The sequence below is a fragment of the Haliotis rufescens genome, unplaced genomic scaffold, assembly GCF_023055435.1.
Source record: "Haliotis rufescens isolate VD_foot unplaced genomic scaffold, xgHalRufe1.0.p SCAF_10, whole genome shotgun sequence".
NCBI classification, from domain to species: Eukaryota; Metazoa; Mollusca; class Gastropoda; order Lepetellida; family Haliotidae; genus Haliotis; species Haliotis rufescens.
The window spans coordinates 28,570,031-28,595,900 of NW_025963780.1; the positions used below are offsets into that span (position 1 = coordinate 28,570,031).

A 25,870-nucleotide genomic window follows, 5' to 3' on the forward strand; every position below is an offset into this window, starting at 1 on the left:
CTGCTACACACACATCTACCTGCTACACACACATCACCCTGCTACACATACACACACACCTCTCTGCTACACACACACACCTCCCTGCTACTAACACACACCTCCCTGCTACACACTTTCCTCCCTGCTACACACACTTTCCTCCCTGCTACACACACTTTCCTCCCTGCTACACACACACACACTTCCCTGCTACACACACACACCTCCCTGCTACACACACACACCTCCCTGCTACACACACACACACACACACACACACACACACACACACACACACACACACACACACACACACACACACACACCTCCCTACTACACAAACACTTCCCTGCTACACACGCACACACACAAACCTCCCTGCTACACACACACACACACAAACCTCCCTGCTACACACACACCTCCCTGCTACACACACACACACACAAACCTCCCTGCTACACACAAACCTCCCTGCTACACACACAAACCTCCCTGCTACACACACACACACAAACCTCCCTGCTACACACACACACAAACCTCCCTGCTACACACACACACACACACACACACCTCCCTGCTACACACACACACACACACCTCCCTGCTACACACACAAACCTCCCTGCTACACACACACACAAACCTCCCTGCTACACACACACACACACACACCTCCCTGCTACACACACACACACACCTCCCTGCTACACACACACACCTCCCTGCTACACACGCACACCTCCCTGCTACACACGCACACACACAAACCTCCCTGCTACACACACACCTCCCTGCTACACACACACACACACACAAACCTCCCTGCTACACACACACCTCCCTGCTACACACACAAACCTCCCTGCTACACACACACACACAAACCTCCCTGCTACACACACACACAAACCTCCCTGCTACACACACACACCAACCTCCCTGCTACACACACACACACTTCCCTGCTACACACGCACACACACCTCCCTGCTACACACACCTCCCTGCTACACACACCTCCCTGCTACACACACCTCCCTGCTACACACACACACCTCCCTGCTACACACACATCTACCTGCTACACACACCTCACCCTGCTACACACACACCTCCCTGCTACACACACACACCTCCCTGCTACACACACATCTACCTGCTGCACACACATCACCCTGCTACACATACACACACCTCCCTGCTACACACACACCTCCCTGCTACACACACATCTACCTGCTACACACACCTCACCCTGCTACACACACACCTCCTTGCTACACACACACACCTCCTGCTACACACACATCACCCTGCTACACACACACCTCCTTGCTACACACACACACCTCCCTGCTACACACACATCTACCTGCTGCACACACATCACCCTGCTACACATACACACACCTCCCTGCTACACACACACCTCCCTGCTACACACACATCTCCCTGCTACACACACACCTCCCTGCTACACACACACCTCCCTGCTACACACACCCCTGCTACATCAGCCTCTACCAACTTGTTACAAGACTCCTGCTTCATTGTTTAACGGACCTTGTTTGTAGGAAGAAGATTTCCTGATAAAAGTTTTGTGCTGATTATGGAGCACCCATGTGTTGTGAAGTAAGTGAACAGAGGGTGGTCTCGATATGTGGGTTATGAGGGTAGCAGATGTTTGTGGCAACCTTCGATTGATGGATCATATAGCACAACTCGGCTGCGCCTACTATCCCCCTCAGATGTGAACAGTTGAGCAGGACTTACGATAATAATAATAATAATATTAATAATAATAATTATAATTTACATGGTGCCATATATCCATCAGTAGGACTTCAGTGACAAATTTGACACAATTTATGGATAACAACTTCTTTAATTATTGAAAGGCAATGTTTCAGTGTAGATCCCTTTACTGTTTTGAAGCAAGATTGAATGATGAGGTGGAGGATTAACAGTAACAACAATTGCATAAAAGAGAGAGATTATGTTTGTTTGTTTGTTGTTAAATGCTGCACTCAGCAATATTCCAGCTATTTCTAGTCAGAATCTTCCATCAATGGGGCCCCTTTTCGATTTAAATGGATCGTAAGAGCCGACTATCGGGAACGGGCGGTCAGGCTCGCTGACTTGGTTGTGCATGTCATCGATCCCAATTGTGTAGATTGATGCTCATGATATCAATCACTAGAATGTCTGGTCCAGACTCGACTATTTACAGACCGCTGTCATATAGCTGGAATACTCCTGAGTGCATTAAACAAACAAACAAACAAACAAACACTTGCTTATTCACTGCTTAGGCTGCCCTTAGCCCAGTCTACATTTCTGAACATTTCATCCACACCAGCATCGTCAGAAGGCGATCTGCAAAAGTAGTCCAGCCATTTATTGATTCATTTTAAAATATTGATATTTGCTTGGTGATATAATTGATTGATTTGAAGATTCACTTCACAGGTGTCCTGATACGTCTCACTAATTACAGTCAGTGTTCCAACTTGAGAAGGAAGGTCTTGGACCACTGTTGTAGTCAGGGTAGTCTTCACATTAATAATTTAAGATTTATAGGGTCTTGAGCTGAAGATACTTATCAAACACATCCAGGATGCTGAGACCCCCCTGAGTTTGTTCATTTGAACACTCATACTTTGGTATCCATTCTGGATTATCCAGTGCAGCGTTAGAAACTAACATGTTTTGTCCACTAGTCCTTGTAAGACCCGTGAAGATCCGGGGTGAATAGGTCTTCAGCAACCCATGCTTGTTGTAAAAGTCGATTTTGCTTGTTGTAAGAGGGGACTAACAGGATCAGGTGGTCAGGCTCGCTGACTTGGTTGATGCATGTCATTGTATCCCAATTGCGTGGTTCGATGCTCATGATATTGATCACTGGATTCAAATGATTCAGTGCTATAAATAGTCATCCAATCAAACTGATTGAAACAAGCACCTGCGTCACTAGACATGTCTTGACTTCTCTTCCTTTTTTAATATTCATGAAAACATCTTTTCAAAAAATAAAAGTTCATTAAACTTCTGATTTGATTACAGATGTTGAGGACATTTATAATGTAGATGTATTCCATGCTCAGTTGTTACCATGGTTACGCTAAATTTGTGATCAGAGAGATGGAAGTTATTATCCATAAAATTGTGTCTACCTTCTCAGAGAGATGGAGATGGTGACATCACTTCTGAGTGAGTATTGTTTTACGGTTCTCTTAGCATTATTCCAGGAATATAGACACAGGGGACACCACGAATAAGCTTCACACATTGTACCCAAATGGGGAATCGTACCCTGGTCTTTGGTTATGAGTCAACGCTTTTAATAACTGGCCTACCCCACTGCCTTGAAATCACTTCCATGGTCACGAATGGGTCATGGGTATATATCATTATGGAATGGAAATATGCACTGGAGAATTAGGAAATAAACCTGCTGTGGTTTGAAATCTGAGGTTGTCTCACTGTCGATTTAATACCTCTCATCTTAATTTGGAATTTAATTTGGCCATTGTCATATGTAGGACATCGATAGATTGATGTATTCAAATGAATTTTTTGGTGTGATTTAGTTTGTGAATGTAAAGGTATCAAATGGAATTTGATACCTGATTTTAATCCTGGTTTTACCACTCAGAATCAAGCATACTTTAATGTTATGATAGAATAAAATTGTTTGTCAGGGTAGGAGTGTCAGCGTTTATACTGTGATACAGGTCTTGGGGTGGAGGGGTGGGTGGGTGGTGTTAGATTGGGGTTAGGGGTTGGGGGTTGGGGGTTGGTGAAACCTCACATACGAATATCATCACAGAATAGCCATGAGTTTTGTCCGTCCTCAACATTACTTCAACTTCAATAACATTTCAGTCTTTTCGCATATATTTCCTTTTTCAAATTTTATGTTTTTATTTCATTTTTCCTTGGGATTATAAAGTATAATCTTATCTCATAGTTTTAGGTCATTTCACTTCACTGTAAAAAGCCTGCATTGTTTTTTATGCGCCCCCTCTTACTGAGCTTGCTCTGTCTGAGACTACCTCCTACCAAAGGAAGGGCAAACATATTTTCGTTTCTGGTCCAGGTTCCTCCTCCACCGATGCCAGAACTAATCGGAGCAGTAGCCGGTAGCTGGGACCAGATAATCTATAATATAGGCCTCCTCTAGACAGGTTCTCAAGTCAGTACTGGAATCTATTTGCAGATCAGCCCCTGGTGCCAATGCCCAACGTGACCAAGATGTTGGTGAAGTGAAAAGAGGTCCCCCAGAGTCACTACATTAGTGCTGTTACTGCCGCCAACGAGGAGGCCAGGACGACATCAACACTGCTGAGAGAAAATGACGTCCAACAACTACCAATGTGAGTGAGAGGTTGATGGTGTTAAATGCTGTGGCAGGGAGAGCTATTTCCGTCGTGGGGTTGCTATGTTTAGGTGCCAGTCGCTATTTCTGAATTCGTGATTACGGCTCGGGGCCACATTTTTCTCCCTGACCAAGATGGGCTAGTGGGCAGGGTGATAGGTCGCTGATGAAAATCCGATCGATTGGAAACATGGTTACATTTTGAGGTAAAAGTGCTCTAAAACATTTTTCTTGGCAGTGTCTCAACGAATTCCGTAGGCTTGATGGATTAATGATATGTTAGCTCACTGGCTTTAGTTGGGTGCTGGATGGTGAAAGTCAATGATATCTTGATGTCATTGGGTAAACTGTGTCATGCAAGCAATTTGTGACTTTATAATGTTTTAGAAAGTGTCATCTTTTTTTATAGACATACATCATAAACAATTACCATTTTAAGACCATAATTACCACAAATCTGAAATCTGAATGGACTATATCAGAAATTGTTTCATTAGCAAGTGCTTGTAGTACCCAGGTTGTCATTACAGCGACCTAGGAATTAACCATTCATGTCATTCAGTCATTCATGTGTCAATTGTTAGACTGAAATGTAGAAAGTTTGCTGCAAAGTTAAGTGTTTGTTTGTTCATGATTCGAAATTATGACCTGACAAAACATCCTATGACCTGAACAATTTTGTGTTTCTTCTGTATATCATAAAGCTTTATTTCTATATTTCAGATTATCTAAATGTTGAGTAATGAAACAAAATATAAAACAAATATAGTTAGCTTCAGACCCTTATGGCTCTATTGTTATGCGTTATGGCATCATCTTTCTTGTCTAATAAATTTCTAAACTAATGTAATGGGATACAGAAATATAAACATGTCGTTTAAAAAATCCATTTTTACCATCTAAAATATAAAAAAGATATAATTAATAAATTATTAATATATTTTTAAACTGATGTAACTGGATACAGAAGTACAAACATGTCAATTAAAAATTAACGACAATTTATCCACGATAATCGAAAAAATAATGAAGAAAACAAATAAATTTCTAAACGGAATGAAATGATAAGTGAAGGAAATATTTCCAGATATAGAAAAATGTGACTTCCCATCGTTCTAGGCACCTCCTTCCTTCTTTCCTTGAATCAAAAGCAGTTGAATTCAGTTACCGTAGCGTTTCCGGGTAAGAATTGGTCCCTAGCAACTTAAGATGTTGTAAAATGCGACCAAATAGATCAGGTGGTCAGGCTTGGTGACTTGGGTGACTGTGTGTTATTGTATCGTGACCATGTGGATATTTGCTCAAAATATCAATCACTGGATTGTCTGATCCAGACTCTTTTATGTACAGGCAGCGTCATATAGTTGGAATATTACTGAATGCAGTGAAAACAACAGAAAAATAGAACCTATTGTGCAGTTTGGAGCAAGGGGTATATATCAAATAGGTAGCAGTTGATTTGAGCTGGTTAATACATTGGCAGATGGCACAACTATGTTATGTTTCTTATGATATGGCACTTCCTGTTTTGATATAATGTGATAGGCTTAATTTCATTTCCTGGTTTTGAGCTGTGGATAACATTACATTACAATGAAGAAGCTCATTCATCAAGTGGCAGCCATTAGCCATTCTTGTAATACCATTCCCTAGGTAAGATTTCTGACATATTTGCCCTCTTTTCTAGTCAGAAACGTTGATTTGGCAACAAGCCTTGTTTGTACCTGGACGGAATTCTTGGTTGTAGGTACAAATGTACAAGCTTTAACTTGAACCAGACCAAATGAGTACTGTGTTCAGTATAATAATGTTGCCTTAATTAGTACTTCAAAGAATAATTTCATAGGTGCAAATTGATTGTAACCATAGAAACGGGATGTTTTATGTGCTAGTGATTATGGGATGCTAGCGTGGCAGGATTCTGAAATACTCCGCATCAGGAGATCTGTGGATACATTTGATGATTAAATGAAACGGTTGTCTGCCGTTCACTTGTACGAGCCCTGATATCCCAGCATGCTCTTCTGCTCCACATTTCTGTGACATCTACTGACACAGTTTTTGTTATGTGCTTCCTGCTTTTTGTGTCATGTATGTAGTTTTAAAATACGTTTACTGCTGATTCAAAACATAATCAGACTAGAGTTAATGTGATCTTATTGTTTTTAATTGACAATTTTTATTGATATTATATAAGGGAAAGGTACAACTCTCTTGCTGAACATAAAGCATACAAAATTAGTAATGTTATGCTACTCAAAAGAAGTTAAGGAACATCCATTTTTTCATATGATTATAATTAATATATCATGGGTGGTGGGTATTGCAACACACCGCATTCTAGTTGCGGGTGTATTTTAACTTGTTTATTGTGTTTTGAGACCACTTCTGTGGTCTAGTGGTAGATTGTCCGTCTGTAGAGCATACTGTCAGGGGTTTGATCCCCTGTCGCGGCATACCAAAAGACATTAAATGATGCTACTTGTTGTTACCCTGCCTGACACTTGGCATTAGGGGTATGGAGTCAGTATACTGTGTATGAGTGGGGTATTCATGTTAAAACTGCAGCATGGTATCTCAGCGGGCTAGCACTATACAGCCGGCATCAGTTTGGCCTAGTACAAGCAGCCACACACACACACACACACACTATAAAAGTGCAATAATGTTAGACGCGACGTTAAGCCCCATTTTACCTCACCCAACTTGTTCTGAGTAGTGTTTATAATGTTATATACTCAGCCGAGAAATTGATGAGATTCTGGATGTTTTTTTCCATTCTGCACACGTTACATTCTCTCTTCACTGAGTCATTATATATAACTATATTCAATAGAGTTGTGTGTTGTTTAGGCAAGTGTAGTCTGATGTGTAATGTGGTGAAAAGAGAGAGGCCACACCGCAAATTTTCACATTCACTTGAAGGTCTGTACCTTGCTTTTTGAGAGTGAGGGATCCAGACTCGATTATGTACAGACCGCCGTCATATAGCTGGAATATAGCTGAGGGCGGCGTTAAACAACAAACAAACAAACTAACATATATTAAGTAAACTATGGGGTAAGTAGGTTACTGGACAGACGGGATTACTAATCATGACAAAAACATTATTTGTGGCTCCGAATGAACATAATCTTTTATTTCATATGCTGATATTGTCCCGAACATTAATTAATGGTAATTCTGTTCGTTGGTATGACGCGGCTTGGCATCACACTGAAGCAGATGTACCGGATGTGGTGTATCCTCAGATTGAAATATGCCTGTTGCGCAGAGCTGCGTCCCTCCGACACACAAGAAAGCTATTGTGGATTTGAATCCCGGTTCATCCAGAGTGTTTCTGGGTTTGTCAGCACCATACCGTGCTCGTGGGTTTTATCAAAGTGGTAAACGTTTAAGACCTGCATCACTTCAGGCTTTCCTTCTACATTAAGCTGACACGTCATGATATGACTGGAATACTGTTCAAAGCAGCATTAAACCCAACAAACTCACTCACTTTGGAGAGTGAAATAATGAAACATTTCCCCATAACATGTGAAAGAAACACAGAGTGAGGCGGTATTCTTATGGTTCACAATATATTTGTAAATTTGTTAATTTTTTTTTGAAAGATGATGGGGTTCTTCTTTAACCCCTAAACACAAAAACATTTAAAGTTGTCAAAGAAAAGGTTCAAGGTTTTGATGTTATTAGCCCAACATTTCACTAAAGGCTTGCATAATACAATGTTTTTCCCAATCATATGATATTTAATACACTCGACTGGTGATCTATTATCATGATTATAACCAGAGTAGGGGCGGTCGGGTAGCCTGGGTGTTAAAGCGTTCGCTCGTCACGCCGAAGACCCGGGTTCGATTCCCGACATGGGTACAATGTGTGAAGCCCATTTCTGGTGTTCCACCGCCGTGATATTGCTGGAATATTGCTAAAAGCGGCGTTAAACCATACTCACTCACTCACTCACTCATTATAACCAGAGTATTTTCATATACAGAATTTTATATCACACAGACAGACAGACAGACACATATATAACACTATATATGTATGTTTTGTATGGTAACTGGGTCGTTGGGTAGATTCGTGGTTAAAGCGTTTTCTCGTTGTGCTGAAGACTCGGGTTCGATTCCCGACATGGGTACAATGTGTGAAGCCCATTTCTGGTGTCCCCCCCGCTGTGATATTGCTGAAATATTGCTAAAAGCGGTGTAAAATCATACTCACTCACTCACTTCATATGGTAACACTATACTCACCGCCAAAAGAAGCGAGAACCATAAAACTAATAGAGATGTTAAGAAGAGATGTTTCCATTGTGTACCTCTGAATGACAAAACTAACAATCAGTCAAGCAGTCAAGTGATACAAGAGTGTCTTTATTCTTATCATGATATGCTGCACGTGACTTCCAAACTTTACACGCTTATCCTAAACAAGACAAATATGCATATCGAGTCATGGATCTATGACGTGCCATGTGATGCGTTCATGAACGTCGGTTAACGCGGCATAACAGTATGTTCATTTGTGCATCGAACCAATCTAATATCTCTTGAATATGAATAATTCTTCATATATCAAACAACATGTATGATGTTTGAGTTTCTTTTGTCGATGACAATATTTTGCACTCGCCAAAGCAATGGCGAGTTTGTCTGTGTGTCCTTCCAGCCAGCAATATTGTTCAAGCTCATGAAATGCTATGACCTTTCCATCACATATTTTTAAGATTAAGCTTTTAGGTTTTATTTGGTAATGTGATGAATCTCCTCTGTCAGATGTTATTTACTGAGTGGATAATTTGAAGAGGAGTAAAACCCCCAATTTCAGCTGAAGGTTTCACATTGTTAAAGGTCAAGAGTACTTATCATGCTTATGTCAATTACATCTCGTGTTGCATATATATTGAACTATCCATGAACTGTCCTCGCACTCCCTGTATTAGTAGTCAGTCCCTGATAGTGCAGCCTCCTGTACCTTTGTTTGGGGTGGTGGTGTAGCTTAGTGGTACATGTGTTTGCTCATCACGCGAAAACAAGGTTCAATTCACCACATGGGTACATTGTGTGAAGCCCATTTCTTGTGTTCCTGTCTGTGATATTGCTGGAATGTTGCTGAAAGCGGTCGTTGCCATAAAAGGCGACTATGCTTGTCATAAGAGGCGACTAACGGTTTGATGCATGTCATCGTATCCCAATTGTGTGGATCGATGCTCATGTCAATCACTGGATTGTCTGGTCCAGACTTGATTATTTACAGACCGCCGTCATATAGCTGGAATATTGCTGAGTGCAGCGTTAAACAACAAACAAATAAACACTGTAACGTTGCTGGCTTACTAGCATGAGACATAATAAAAACAACATATTTTTATGCTTAGTTTATATCTTGGACCGGCTGCTTTTCAGTAGGGGTGGCCGGCCTGTGAAACAAAAAGTAAAAATTGTTCGCCAAAGGGTGGGTGAGTTAAGATTGCAAGAACCACGTGAATGGGTTCAGGGGTTAGTGCAGGTTACCGAATGGCAAACGCCTGGAGGTATATAGGATGTGACTTACAAGTTGTGGTGGCGAGGTCGGGTAGCCTAGTGGTTAAAGCGTTCGCTCGTCCAACTGAAGACCCGGTTTCGATTCCCGACATGGGTACAATGTGTGAAGCCCATTTCTGGTGTCCCCCGCCGTGATATTGCTGGAATATTGCTTAAAGCGGCATAAAACCATACTCACTCACTCACTACAAGTTGTGGTATAACTGAAATACTGTCCAAAGCTGGGTTAATATTGTATTTTAAATAACTTTGTTCAAAGAAAAAGAGATTTTAATAAAAACGACTGGTCTTCAAAAGTTGTGAATCAAGTAACCTATGTCTGTATCAGGAATATTAATCACTTCTAGCAGTTGAGTATAATTTATGTACATTCACAGTTTGTGAATACAGACCACATTTATGTTTATTAAGAACTGGGGAACTGCCATTATTGATAAATGTCGCAAGACAATATGGTATTGCTCTTTGTTATCGACGCTGTTTGCTGGAAATAACTAAAGATGAATATCACTTTGTATTGGATTACCCATATTTCACTGCCTTTAGATAAAAATATATGCATTAGGTTAAAAAACAAAAGGTCTTGGTTCTCAGGCACCGCCCACATCATCAAAAAGTTCACAGCATGTTTTGTTTTTATTTCCATATTAAAAAACCCAACCAAATCCTTAAATATACCAAGTCCAAAGGTAGTCAAATACTGTATTTCAGTATTTTACACATCAAGGAATACATTCATGTCGGGAGCCCTTTCCAGGTTGATTGTACACAGCTGTTTAGTTACATTCTTGTTTGAACAACTAAATAAGGGGAGGAAAAGATACCGCCTGCCCTCACTATATTTTCAAAAGCCATTGCCTGAGAACCAATTCTTTTATTTATTTAAGCCTTAGTTTTATTAGTATGACCCTAATGTAAGTAAATTCAAAATGTTATTATCTTGTAATTGAAAGAATGTTTTAATGAATTGTGCAAAGTTTGTGAGAGAAGCTCTTATATTAAGAAGTGTCCATATGTAAAATTAACATTTCTATCTGTCACTGTAAAATGAATCCAGCTGAATTTTTGTAATGGGCCTATGGCCTTTATACCAAATAAAGAAGTATATATATTAACAGCAGAAACACTTGTTTTGAGGTATTATCAAATTCATCATCAATATCATAACCCTTTCTATTTATCTATATCATTTTAATTTTCTAAATTGTCTAAATATGTCAAACTCATCTGCTACAGCTTCTGAAATGCCATTTAAGGAAATCACTCTGACTACGGTCTCTCACTCAAACACCCAACCTCCCATCCTGTCCCCATTGGCATTCTGGGTGAGCCGATGTCCCCAGCAACCTATACTGGATGGAGGAGGCGACTTTATGGATTGGTTGGTCAGACTCGGTGATTGGAAATAGTTTCCAGAATTTAGAAAAATGTGACTTCCCATCCTTCCCTTTTACTTTGAAAAAGATGGCTTACGTGATACGTATTTGATTGTGAACAAGTTATCGTGATATGTATCAGAGTGCACAGTTGGTGTATCATCCCAGCCCTAATCATTGCGATATCAATCACTGGATTGTCTGGTCCAGACTCGATTATTTACAGGCCGCGTCACATGGATGGAATATTGCTGAATGCGGCATAAAACAACAGACAGACAAATGTAGAATCCATTGTCCAGTTTGAGCAAGGGGTATATATCAAATAGGTAGCTGTTGATTTGAGCTGGTTCTTCATTGGCAGATGGCACTAAGAAGCATAAAAGGGGGGCACGGGTGGCCCAGTCGTCTAAGGCGTCGCGATTCTCTGTGCAGAGTTGCGTCCCTTAGGGACGCCAGAAACCTATGATTGTGGGTTCGAATCCCGGTTCGCCCCGATTATGTTTCTAGGTTTGTCAGCACCATACCCGTGCTCGTGGGTTTCACCGAAGTGGTAAACGTCTGAGACCTGCATCACTTCGGGCTTTCCTCCCACATTAAGCTGACACGCTGTGATATGACTGGAATACTGTTAAAAGCGGCGTTAAACCCAACTCACTCACTCACTCACTAAGAAGCATAAAACCTGACTGACTCACGGGGTTGTTGTGTTGTAGTTGGAGACCGGCACTACAAGGGGAGTGTGGACTCGGGCTTCCAGGAACCTATAGGTAAGTGTTGTTTTTGTCAGTGTACCGTAGCATGCTGGTCCGCTAGCCCCAGACTACTAAGTTGTGCAGAGGTCAAGGAAATATCCATGGATGGTATAATCATTGAGTAGAAGCATTTCAGGGCTATTATTCTGAACCAGTTCTCAATTCTTCAAAGTGATGCAGGGAGGATGCAAAAAGGAAGGTGAGGTGTATGGGGTTCAAACTCTACTGTATAAATATAAATAAATATATAATGTAATTATGGACCCCAATAACAGGAAAATATTCCCTGATTCATTATAGTCAGTCTACTGTAGTGATTCTTACTTTCTTGTGGTCGTCATGCTACAGCTGTAGAAAGTTAGTGTACATAGTATGGAGAGTTTTGGGTCAGTACAAAGGTGCCTTCAAGCACTGGGGCCATGTGGTCGGCTGCAGAACTGTTGACATCTGTGTGTGTAGTTATGTAGGGTTATCAGATGCTTGTACAGTTATTCAATGTGTGTACAGTTATACGTTATATGTAGGGTTATCAGATGTATGGAGTTATACAATGTGTGTACAGTTATACAATGTGTACAGTTATACATTCAGTACAGTTATACATTACATGTAGGGTTATCAGATGTATGTACAGTTATACATTGTGTACAGATGTACAGTGTGACAGTTATATAATGTGTACAGTTATACAATGTATACAGTTATACATTTAGTACAGTTATACATTGTGTACAGATGTACAGTGTGACAGTTATATAATGTGTACAGTTATACAATGTATACAGTTATACATTTAGTACAGTTATACATTGTGTACAGATGTACAGTGTGACAGTTATATAATGTGTACAGTTATACAATGTATACAGTTATACATTTAGTACAGTTATACATTGTGTACAGATGTACAGTGTGACAGTTATATAATATGTACAGTTATACAATGTATACATTTAGTACAGTTATACATTGTGTACAGATGTACAGTGTGACAGTTATATAATGTGTACAGTTATACAATGTATACAGTTATACATTTAGTACAGTTATACATTATGTGTAGGATTATGATATGTATGTTCAGTTATACATTGTGTACAGTTGTACAGTGTGTGTACAGTTATGCAATGTGTACAGTTATACAATGTGTACAGTTATACATTGTTTACAGTTGTACAATGTGTAGTTATGCATTGTGTACAGTTGTACAATTTGTGTACAGTTATACATTGTGTACAGTTATGCAATGAGTGTACAGTTATACAATGTGTACAATTATACAATGTGTACAATTATACAATGTGTACAGTTATACAATGTGTGAACAGTTATACATTGTGTGTATAGTTATATTTTGTAGGGTTATCATATGAGTAGTCAATCAATGTGTACAGTTATATATTGTGTGTACAGTTATACACTGTGTGTACAGTAATGTGAGTAGGGGTTAGAGATGTGTGTTCACTTAGCTAGTCAGTGTGTGTGTCATGTGTTCATCAAGGGCCTGCTTCAGATATATCGTCTGAATGAGTACACTACCAACAGCACCAGAATATTTCATCCTGCTGTAACCAGCAGTCGTGATACTTATTGCATGCGAGATTCAATTACAGCATCTATCTACAGCCCTGTCTGAGTTTCTTTTATCTGTATTGTCTGGCTCACTTTGCTGGTAGGTTTAGTGGTCTGGGCCCGACTTCCCCAAATATAGGCCCTAAGTAGGTATTGTGAATCATCACATGGATTGTCTATAATGTACTATAATGTTGATATTATTTGGTATCCAGGTTGCAGGGCATATCAGCCTGTAATTTCGTACATTCAGTGCAAAATATTAATTTTCCAGGGAAATGCTTGATTAAGAATCCACTGAGGTGATGTTGTCATTTTGTAGCCTGATGCTGGGCCTGTCTACTCTGGGTCATGGCCCTTAACATGTACAAAGTATCCTCGGATTGACAGACTGGAGTTTGTTTTCTCATCCCATTTCAAAAGGGTTTGGTATACAGGTTCAGGGCCTGTTGACCACAAATCTTAGCCCTGAATGAACATCAGGTATCATGAATTAGACATACTGATTATTTTTGATGAATTTGGCTGCTGATATTCCGTCCATGAGTGACCATACACTGCTGGTTTCCATACAGCTAATCACTTCATGGGTAGTCGGGTAGCCTAGTGGTTAAAGCGTTCGCTTGTCATGCCGAAGACCCGGGTTCGATTCCCGACATTGGTACAATGTGTGAAGCCCATATCTAGTGTCCCCCGCCGTGATATTGCTGGTGTACAATCAAACTCACTCACCCACTTATCACTTCACATGTTTAGTACATTAAAAGACCATATACCGGTATATGCTCCTCGATAGTTTTATGGAATAGGAAAGGGCACATCATCAGTGCATGTGCACCTATTTCCGACAAGTGAGTTGCTGTGCACTTTAATCATCACCATCATCGTCACTGTGCCTTCAGGATGTTATTGGTATGGACTTTCTCGTGTGATTATTATTAACACCAGTTATCTTTCTGAATATTCACAGCAATAGCTATAGCTAGCGAACTGATTATTCAATGATTGTAATCATTGTATTTTTCCTCATGAAATATTTATGTTACATGATGTAACTGAAGCATTTAGTCCATCATCAGCTTGCTAGAACATATAAAGATGAAGCCCAGTTTACGTAGATGATGCCGCAGCTTATATAAATGACTACTTCCAGGCGAGAAACTTGGTGTTTACAAGTATTCCTGTGAGTTGATAGACATGTTTAAAGTCACAATATCACTGATTCATGTGAGCATTCAGCATGTTCAGAGAGACTGATATTTAGTAAGCAAATGTCACTCTACTTCCCAGATTTGAATAATGTATTTCCTAATTCCTCATGCTATTATGATTTTGCCTCACATCATAACTTTGCAAAGATAACTTGTGTGTTACTGATCATTCTGATCAAGTCTGAATTTAAGAAAATAACTATTTTGGATTCCATTTTTTGGACAAAATCATGCTCTTTATCAATTTTCCTGCCATATGCGCTTTGCTGAAATTCTGGGCCGTTTCTCAAAGCATTCTTAGCGCTAAGGTGACCGTGACTCCCATACTTTAACATAGAATTATGATAGTCGTAGCACTAAGATCACTGGAACAGGGCCGTGGGTTTTCAAACCTTGAATCATCTTCCTGAGGCAAGGGAGTTAACTGACCATAGAAATCCAGTTTCCACCCTTGCCTAACTAGGCTGGAATTATGAAGTTATGTTTTGGCTGATTTGTTTTTGTATTTATTTTCCAATTTTATGGATGAATATGTTGTTTTTATTATGACAATTATCTTGGTAGTATGTATGGCACATTATTTTGCTGCATTTGAAAAAAACAACAGGACATGTTTTGAGTCAACTGGTGTTGCCTTAACAAGTTAATACTGTTAAGAACTTCGCTTGGTCAATATGTGCAGTCATTTTTTGTATGTGTTTGAAGATGTGGTGGTAATTAGTCCCACTTCACATCTGTTTTACATCAACAGGAATCCAGTTGTGTGTCAAGAGGCACAGTCCATGAGACTGGGATGTTTCCCGTAAAGGCGACTATGCTTGTTGTAAGAGGAGACTATCGGGATCGGGTGGTCAGGCTCGCTGACTTGGTTGTTGCATGTCATTGTACCCCAATTGCGTGGATCGATGCTCATGATGTCAATCACTGGATTGCGTTGTCCAGACTCGATTATTTACAGCCCGCCGTCATATAGCTGGAATATTTCTGAGTGCGGCGTTAAACAACAAACAAACAAATCACAATTATACCGTGTTACAGTGTTCAAGATTTGGATATAGTAGGCATTTGTTTATGTACAAATGGGGTGACACGGTTGGGGTCGGGGGGTTGGGGCTCAGTCATGTAAGGGACAGCAATTTGCTGAGCAAGTTGCATCCTTTGGGGTCACCAGAAACCTTTAGTTGTGGGTTCAATTCCCAATTTGCCTTGATTGTGTTCTTAGCTGCGTCAGTACCATGCATATGCTTACACCAAAGTGGTAAATGTCTGAGATTTGTATCACTTCGGGCTTTCTTCCCACACTAAGCTGACATGTTGTGATATGCTCAAATCTGTGGGGGGCACGGGTGGCCCAGTCGTCTAACGTGCCGCGATTCGCTGTGCAGAGTTGCGTCCCTTGGCACGCCAGAAACCTATGATTGTGGGTTCGAATCCCGGTTCGCCCTGATTATGTTTCTAGGTTTGTCAGCACCATACCCATGCTCGTGGGTTTCACCGAAGTGGTAAACGTCTGAGACCTGCATCACTTCGGCTTTCCTTCCACATTAAGCTGACACGCCTCGATATAACTGGAATAATGTTAAAAGCGGCATTAAACCCAACTCACTCACTCACTCACTCAAATCTAGGATGAAACCCGAATCACACTTGACGATATTTATCATAATTGTTGAAATATGAACTCACTTAGTTTACATGTTTGGAAATCTTTATTCGCTGATGCAACGATCCTGAAAATTCTATTATTCCAGAGCTCCAGATAAACTGCGTATCAGAAATGCAGAAATACGCAGTAAAATAAAATCCAAGCATATCAATTACGCAACGAACATTACAGATATGCTACAAAAATAAAACTTGTGCGTATCATCAACATATTGTGAAGTAACCCTGCGTATTCGATTAGCAAATCAGCAACTTATTTTGAAATTATAAACGGGCATTCCGTCAACCTTGCCGAACTCCACGATGACAGTTACATCATGATCATTTCCCATCACACTTTCTTGTGGAAGTATCGTGGTATTTTTTAGTCCTATAAAGCTTTCAAACCCACACGACACCAGTTTGCAGGGACTAGATGAATAGTGTTTTTAAATATTTAACTTAAATACGCACATGTGTAAAAACTAGTGGGTAACAGAAATTTGAATACCCAGATAGAATTACTGATACCCAATGATTTTAAAATGCATGGGTAAAATACCCACAACACCAAAAGCTTATCTGGAGCTCTGATTATTCCCAACAATCAGGACCAGCGTGTTGTAATTCAGCCCTAATGTTGTACTTGTTTAGTTTATGGAAATGAAAATGGCCCTCAGTGTGGATTGGGAAGGTCAGCCATCATGTTGGGTTGAAGATAGATATATTAAGGTTTGCGTAACAAGCATTGAGCTGTAAACATGTCTTTAGAACTTCTATAATGTCATCTTAACTAGATTGGTAAGTTGAAATACCATTCCTTAATGCAAAAGTGGTTTTAATGGCATCAGTTGCCATGGTTTCAGAAGTGAATGGAACCATCCTGATATTGATTATTTCAATGATTAGTCTTATTTGACATGTGTAGCATTTACATCTCAGTTTAAACGGGGACCGTATAAACATATTTAATTTAATTTTCAAATTTTTGACATCCATGTTTATCCTTGTTCAGTGTTGATAACGTTGCAGCTATTTGAGGCTAAACTAGATTATGTATAGTTACGATAGCTGGAATATTTAGACTTACATACTTGAAAAGGAATGCATATCATTCGATGAAATGTTTTTGAAAATGATAGACTATCCTGCAAAGCAGTATCAGTTGCAGAGGTAGTGTCTGGAAATTTGCTACAACACATTTGGAGAGAGGGGATGGGTGGATGTTGTTTTTTTTCATGGGTATTTACAGGAAAAATCTTTAAAAAAACCCAAACTAATAGGTTTTTGAAACTGACATGATATTTATAACCAACAGTGTCTCAGACATGTACATAAATTTTCGATTGCGGAATTGAAGCAAGCTCAATCCTAAAATAGGAACCAAAAATGGGCCGAACTATTCGAAAATGAAGAATGGTGTTCAATGCTATGAACTACATGATTTATGAAAATAACTCATTATTTTTCACACCCGTGAAGATCTGGTTTAGAAAAGGTCTTAAGCAAACCATGCTTGCGCCTTATAGGTAATTATGCTTGTCCTAAGAGGCGACTTACATTATTTTTTAAATGTTCTGCCTACTTCTGAATGAAGAGGTGATATATTGTCCATAACAATATGAAAGTAATGGAGGCCTGACACTCAGAAGAGTGGGCGAAGTAATGACGGATTTAAGGAGGTACTTATTCAGAAAATAACATACAGCTGCTCAAGCATGTTCTGTTGACAACATTCAGATGGTTGTAGATGCTATTGAACATTCATGAATAAAGTGGGGCAGTCGGGTAGCCTAGTAGACCCGGGTTCGATTCCCTACATGAGTGAAGCCCATTTCTGGTGTCCCCCGCCGTGATATTGCTGGAATATTGCTAAAAGCGGCATAAAACCATACTCACTCACTCACTCACTCACTCATGAATAAAGTGGTGGTGGACCAATCATGTTAGGGGTCGAAATTCGATGTGCAGATTTGCATCCCTTGGGTCCACCAGAAACCCATGATTGTGGGTTCGAATCCCAGTTCACCCTGATTATGTTTCCAGGTTTGTCAGCACCATACCCATGCTTGTGGGTTTCTCCAAAGTGGTAAACATCTGAGACCTGCATCACTTCGTTAAAACCCAACTCACTCATTCACTCACTTAAATATAATGTTTCAAAAATAACATAAGGATTTTGATCTCTTAGGGTAAACTGAATGAATTCAGCCAGTGTCTGTTTGCAATTGAGTCCAATTCTCCAGACATGATGAACCAGGGATTTGATAGGCATTTCGTAAATGCCTTGATGTGATATGATAAACAAAATATCTCACATTTGTGCTATATGTCAGCGACAGATTATGGACTATAATGAGTCTGACCCAGTCCTCTGACCTTGATAATGTTATTGTCTATCTCGTTAAATACATTAACTTTCCTACGCTCATGTCTTGTTTCCATGATTTAGAAACCAACCACAACATTTATGTGAATGTCATGCTTGTGATTTTCCAAAAGGAATTACCCATCGGGTCTAATGCTTGCTGACAGTGTGATGTTGGTATCAAATTGGTCATCTGTTATGGAACATAGAGTTTGTATAGAGATCTGGTCAAGTGATTGCATTCAGATTCGGAAGAAAGTCTGTCTGTTTCTGAATCTATGTGTCTATGATGTTGAATTCAAGCACATCTTCTATGTATTATGTATTCAGTGTTAATGATTTTTATTGACATGGGAGAGTATTTATCATCATCATCATCATCATTATTATTAGAAGTAGTAGTAGTTGTGTGTGGCAACAATTTGGTAAACCAGTTGAAGTGAATGAAAAGTTTTAATTGTTAACTAGTGAAATTTTGATAAATGTTTAAGTTCATATCAATTGTTCAAATGCGGTCTGGTCTGGTACACACACATTTATAAGTTTTGTTATCCAACTTTATGAAACTTTCATCATTTGACGATTTTTGAATCATGTAATTGAAAATAGACTTTGCAAACCAATTCTGTGTGAAATATGAACGATTTAACCAATGAATTATTTAACCAGTATCCCTATCTTGCTTTTAGAGGGTTATTCTTAGATAGCCACAGATCAGAAGATATGTGATAGGCTTGCACTGAAGGCTATGGTTGCAAATTTAGAATCGTTTCAGATAACACTTTGATAAGCACTTTTATTAGTTTATCGTTGCTAACATGGATAGTATGTCATATGCTATGTACTGTTATGTCAATGAACAGATGTGCGAGAATTATGCAACATTCTGTGCACTGATATGAATTGCATCTTGCAACACCAGAACAGTTTGTTGATGTCATAATAACCATGTCGTGATAAACTTCACATGTGTCGCAAACAATATTCACGCCTCCGATAAAAACAGTTTTACCAGTATTGACTAAGCCTTCATTATGGTCCAGTCCACAACTTGACATCCCCCTGGGAATAATAGACCGTGCTAAACTTGTGGCAATATAGTACTTTCTATAAATAGACTGAGCCGCTGTGGGGTCAGGCTAGCAATATAGTAGAAGGAAGCATGTCTTGAGATCCCCACCAGAGATTACACATGTATTGCTGGATACTGTGCTTGCTTGGGTTGGGAAAAGATTCGTAGGGAAGTTGCTACTCCCCATTGCTAAGGCTTGCCAGGAGTATTTGTGTATGAAATAGTTGTTCACCTCATCTTATCACCGTGGGTAAGTACTAATAACTTCATCTGTAAACATTTATTTCTCTGTGAACTATGTGATTGACTTCTCCGAGTCCTCGCGGCAAATAAGCATCTCCTGATTATATAGAATTTTAGGCATATATGGTGGTTATATTTTTCATTGACTTCGTTTTCTCCGTCTTAAGATATAATATTACAACTCTATCTGGATGATTCTAATACTGATATTTGTGATGTCATGGTTCCACAATTAGGATAATACAGAATTTTGGAAAACAAATTTATGAAATCAACACCATTTTTGAGAAATACCAATCTATTTTTAGACATTTCACTGCTGGATCATTCAAGGCTTGACATGCCTGTTTTTATGTGGGTAACTTTCTCATGGGAATGGTAACTGTTCAGTGTTTAGTGTTTGAAATATATAACTGAGTTCATGGTTAAACCATGTGTATATTTCTTTAAATCTTCCACTGTCTTATGAATCCATGCCTCATATATGACACCAGGATCTGTAATTTTATGGGCACAAGTAATCTTTTTGTAACCAGATGAATACTTGAACATTCATGTCCTGTATCACCAAGAAAATCTAAAAACCTGATTATTTTTTGTATGTGTTTTATGTCAATTTTATTTTAAAATGATGAATCTGAATTAATGAATGAATACTTAATGTCGCTGGAGAGTTTGATTGATTTCATTAATATCCAATTTCTTAAGAAGAGGCAACACTTAACATCTGATATGAGGACCAGGTCGGCTGTTAGCTGTACGTTGCAATAAAATCTATATTGATGTCCAGGCCTAGCTATTCTCAGTGCCGGGCTCACTTTCCATGTATTTATCAAGCTCCGTTGTTTACTTAACAAACTTATTTTGGAACAACATAAAAACGGATAAAACATCGGAATTTCTTTTGTCTCTACGGCTTCTCCTGTTTGACTCATAGTGGAGTATGCTGCTCACAATGCGCTCTGTTTGCTGAGGGAAAGAAATATCCGGGAATAATTTCACAAGACAGTACAAAACATGGGCGCCACACCAACGGAAATTATGATTTTCTCCTGGAATATTACTAGGTGTATATATAACAGATTTATCTCAGATTTCAAATGAAGTGCCTGTAGCAGTCAAGTTGGAAAAAAAGGTTAATTTGTCCCCAAAATGGACTGTCATACAGTAGTTGTTTTCTTAAATTTCAATAGTATTTTGACACTGCATTCATGCATTTATACCAAACTAGGTAGTTATGAATTTTCCTTTTATTGTTCATTAATTGTTATCTGTGAAATACAAGTCACCTAGAAGCCAGAACAATAGTTATGACTTTAATAACAATATTTGGGACATTTTAATTCCAGTAAGGGAATTTTTAATAATATTTTGCTGCAGACTTGGGACGAATATTGGCCATTCGGCATGTCTGCATTAATCCCTGTATATTTCCAAGATAATGTTACCATCTCAAAATAGTTGCAGATTCAGTGATTTAGGAAGTAGTGATAGTAATGTTAGTTTCCCAAATAGCATACAATAGAATGATCACATCATAAGTTTTGTTTGTTGGTTGGTTTGTTGTTTAATGCCGCACTATGCAATATTCAAGCTATATGAATGCGGTCTGTAAATAATCGAGTCTGGACCAGACAATCCAGTGATTGACATCATGAGCATTGATCCACTCAATTGGGACCGATGACATGCATCAACCAAGTCAGCGAGCCTGACCACGCGATCCCGTTAGTCGCCTCTTACGACAAGCATACTAGCCTTTTACGGCAAGCATGGGTTGCTGAAGACCTATTTTACCCCGGAATCTTCACGGGTCTTATAGTTGAATGAAGTTTTTGTGTTCAGAGATTGATTTCATGGTGATCATCATTATCAGTCGAAATAGACTGCATCACGTCTTCACTAGCAGTTGTTCCATGCATATAATTGCCAAATGTATGAATAACATTTAAGTGAGACAACACGCTTGGTAGTCATGTTGGAAGCCGAGAGACTTCAGCGGTTTGACTGTGTGCATGGTCGTGTCCGAACTAGCTTGCATTATGTTTGAAGTGTTTGCATGGTTGAACAATTAGATGTCCTTCATTATTGTGTTTCAAAATAAGGGCTTGTTCGCAGTACTGATGGGTATCGGCCTGAAGTTTTTATTGCAATGTATTGCAATAATGATACGTACTACAATATATTGCATTCTTTCATCTGTAATTTGTTATGAACCTGAATAGCAAATGACCCCTGCATGTTTTTGACAAGTTTGTTATCAATGGGATGTTGCTATGGCTACAAAGCATGCGTAAAAGTCATATTATGTACAGGAAAATGTCATGAATAGTTTACCTTTTTCGACCACGGGAAAAAGTCGCTAATTTCTTAATTTCCATGTGAGTTGTCACTGTTGTAAAATCTTCCAACAACATTATATGCAGGATTTTGAAAAACACAATGTACCTGTATTTTCCAAATGTATTTTGGTATGAATTCATTAGTATTTCATATTGCGGTATACCAGTATTCTGGTAATATCGCACACTTCTAGTTGACAGTATTAAATTTTTTTGTAAAGTGTAAAATTATTTGGTCAGTAGTTTGTAGTGGGTACTTGCAGCCATTACTGAAAGTCTGTGTTGAAAAATTTATGTTGTAAAATAGACAAACTGACTGTCCGTGGAACCATTAGTTTTATTTCAATGCTTTACGGTTATGTCCAAATTGTAGACATTTCTAAATGTTTATATTTAGAAGAAAACTCCTTCATAATTATTTGTTATGAAGTCATCACAGCCTTTGAAATCACACTTGTCCATAGCCCGAGACAACTAAGTTGTACTGAGGACAAGTAAAAATCCAGTGATGGCAGTTTTTTAGGCCTATGATTCTGAACCAGTTCTGCACAGACCCGTGAAGATTACAGGTTAGAATAGGTCTTCAGCAACCCATGCTTGCCGTAAAAGGCGACTATGCTTGTCGTGAAAAGGCGACTAACAGGATCGGGTGGTCAGGATCCCAATTGAGTGGATCGATGCTCATGATATAAATCACTGGATTGTCTGGTCCAGACTCTCTTATTTACAGACCGCCGTCATATACCTGGAATATTGCTGAGTGCTTCGTTAAACAACAAACCAACCATCCAAATCACTGTTTCAGTTTTGGAACTGAATAAAACTGACAGCATATGTAAACATAGTAAACATAATAAACATTTTGTCTCATTCAAGCAGAACTAGCTACAGACACTGGTGTCTAGGGAAATAAGGTTACCATTAATCCTGTGAACAAGTCTTGTACAAAATTTAAATTTCTGTGGCTACTTCCTACGCCTTGCTGTTCCGTGCTGTATGTTATTGACTGGAAGTCTACTACACTCCCACACAGGGAGTCTCTCGGTTATCTGTTCCTAATTAGGGGCGGTCGGGTAGCCTAGTGGTTAAAGCGTTAGCTCGTCACGCTGAAGACCCGGGTTCGATTCCCGACATGGGTACAATGTGTGACGCCCATTTCTGGTGTCCCCCGCCGTGATATTGCTGGAATATTGCTAAAAGCGGCGTAAAACCATACTCACTCACTCACCCAATCTGTTCCTAATTATCACATTGCAGCTCATGTGTCCTTAGAAACAGTTGGGGGCACGGGTTGCCCAGTCGTCTAAGGCGCCGCGATTCGCTGTGCAGAGTTGCGTCCCTTGGGCAGGCCAGAAACCTATGGTTGTGGGTTTGAATCCCGGTTCGCCCCGATGATGTTTCTAGGTTTGTCAGCACCATACCCGTGCTCATGGGTTTCACTGAAGTGGTAAACGTCTGAGACCTGCATCACTTCGGGCTTTCCTCCCACATTAAGCTGACACGCCGCGATGTAACTGGAATACTGTTAAAAGTGGCGTTAAACCCAACTCACTCACTCACTTAGAAACAGTAAGTGTGGATACAGCTTTTTGAAAACATGTCGTCTGGCAAATCACATTCAGTTATCCCTTTCCTTTTGTTTAAAATAGTCAGTAATGTCATACTTTTTATTTTAATCACGTGTAAAGTTTCCAACGTATTGATGTTTATCATAAAGGAAGATATATGCTGGCTATATGGATGGATGGATGGATGGGTGGGTGGGTGGGTGGGTGGGTGGATGGATGGATATTGTTTTATGATGCAGCAACAATTTTCCAGCTATTCGCGGTGAGAACCAGTTTATAAAATTCCAACATGTGTGTATAAAAAACAACCATGAAGGTGCTGGCTATATGAAACGTAGGGATGTTATTTTTACAATATTATTATATTATTAATTTTTAATGTTGACTTTTATTGAATTGGAACAAATTTATGAATATTGATACTTAATCCATAATTCACTGCCACAGAGATATATTGTATTGTGATACCATGGAGAGGTTGGACAATGCAACTGCAGAAAATTTAGTTTTAAGCACTTAATAGACAAGTCTAGTTAATATTAGCATTAAATTGATTAATTGTCTACTAGGGCTTGGATGAGTCTAAATTTACTACCCGGGTACACTTCCCCCCTATAACCCAACCCTACCCGGGTAGGTCATAAGTTGGGCACAATATGTTCAATTGGAAATTGTTTTACCGGAGCCCTGGCAAAATGTGTTTAGATATAGTATAAGACGATTTGATTATGCATACACTTAAACTGACTGAAGCTTTGTCTTTACTCAAACATTTAAAAGGAATTTGAGCATAGTCAGAGTGAGTCCGTGGTCCAGTAGACAGAGCATCTGTCTGGAGAGTGGATGCATGACTGTGGCTAGATCCCGTCTGCGTTTACCCCTCGATATGAAGGGGATAATAAACTCACAGATGCATATAGATACACAGACAGACACAGACAGACACACACACACACACACACACACACACACACACACACACACACACACACACACACACACACACACACACACACACACACAGTGATGATTTGTAATGTCAGAAATTTGTAAAGCACACAATAAAACCACCCTATAACAGTTTCTCAGTAGAAGACCTAACCTGATAAATACATCAAGTGTTTTAAGTGCAACATCTCTTTCTGTAAGCCCCTATTTAAACAGTTTTGTTGCATTGTTGCAATCTCAATTTGTTATTTTAGTATGTTCTTGAAAACCCTTGTGCAATAGCCTTTATGATTTACCTTGCAAATATTTTGGGGAATTTCAGGTGAGCTACAGGTCATTGTGTGGTTCAGTTCTTGCCTCCATTTTACAATATCAACTGCATCAGAACCTCATAATTTGTTGGTAAGAAGGTAGTTTTTTTTAGACTCTCTTTATTTCTAAGGTAGCTAAGCCGTTGAGAATGAGGTTTGTTCAAACAAACATGGGATCTGGTGTTGACACTATCCCGCTATAGAGTCTTGAGCCGAAACTTCACAAGACCCCAGTCGATTGATAGTTTATTTATAGACAATCGGGGGATACTTTTGTTGACATTCAGTGGAGGTTTTGACCTAGTATTAAAGTTGACACAGGGGGCGAAACTATCAAACAAGACCATTTCGTGACTGGAGACATTGCTGCTGTACATCACTTGAACTAATGCTAATATCATCGTCTCTGCCATTTTGTAATTGAATATATTCATGGATCGCCAGCAGCTTGTGGAGAAACGTGAATCAAACAGCGAGTTATTATTATTTAGCTTAAACTCCGTGACTATTTGAAGTTTTGACACAAATATGTGTTGTTTGAG

General features: G+C 39.3%; 1 protein-coding gene across 9 annotated transcripts in view; it reads left to right on the forward strand.

Moving 5' to 3' along the window:
- The window catches only part of LOC124135050 (histone deacetylase 4-like), a 156,595-nt gene that overhangs the window by 18,402 nt on the left and 112,323 nt on the right, over positions 1–25,870 (forward strand). For 8 of the 9 annotated variants that reach the window (XM_046500217.2, XM_046500227.2, XM_046500218.2 and 5 more), the window contains exons 2-3: positions 4,208–4,364; positions 12,011–12,064. In XM_046500217.2, the coding sequence (XP_046356173.1) occupies positions 4,343–4,364; positions 12,011–12,064 (76 nt within the window). In that variant the 5' untranslated portion in view covers positions 4,208–4,342. Of the gene's footprint in view, positions 1–4,207; positions 4,365–12,010; positions 12,065–20,018; positions 20,167–25,870 lie in introns of those variants that run through there. The other variant, XM_046500226.2, reaches the window with a different exon arrangement.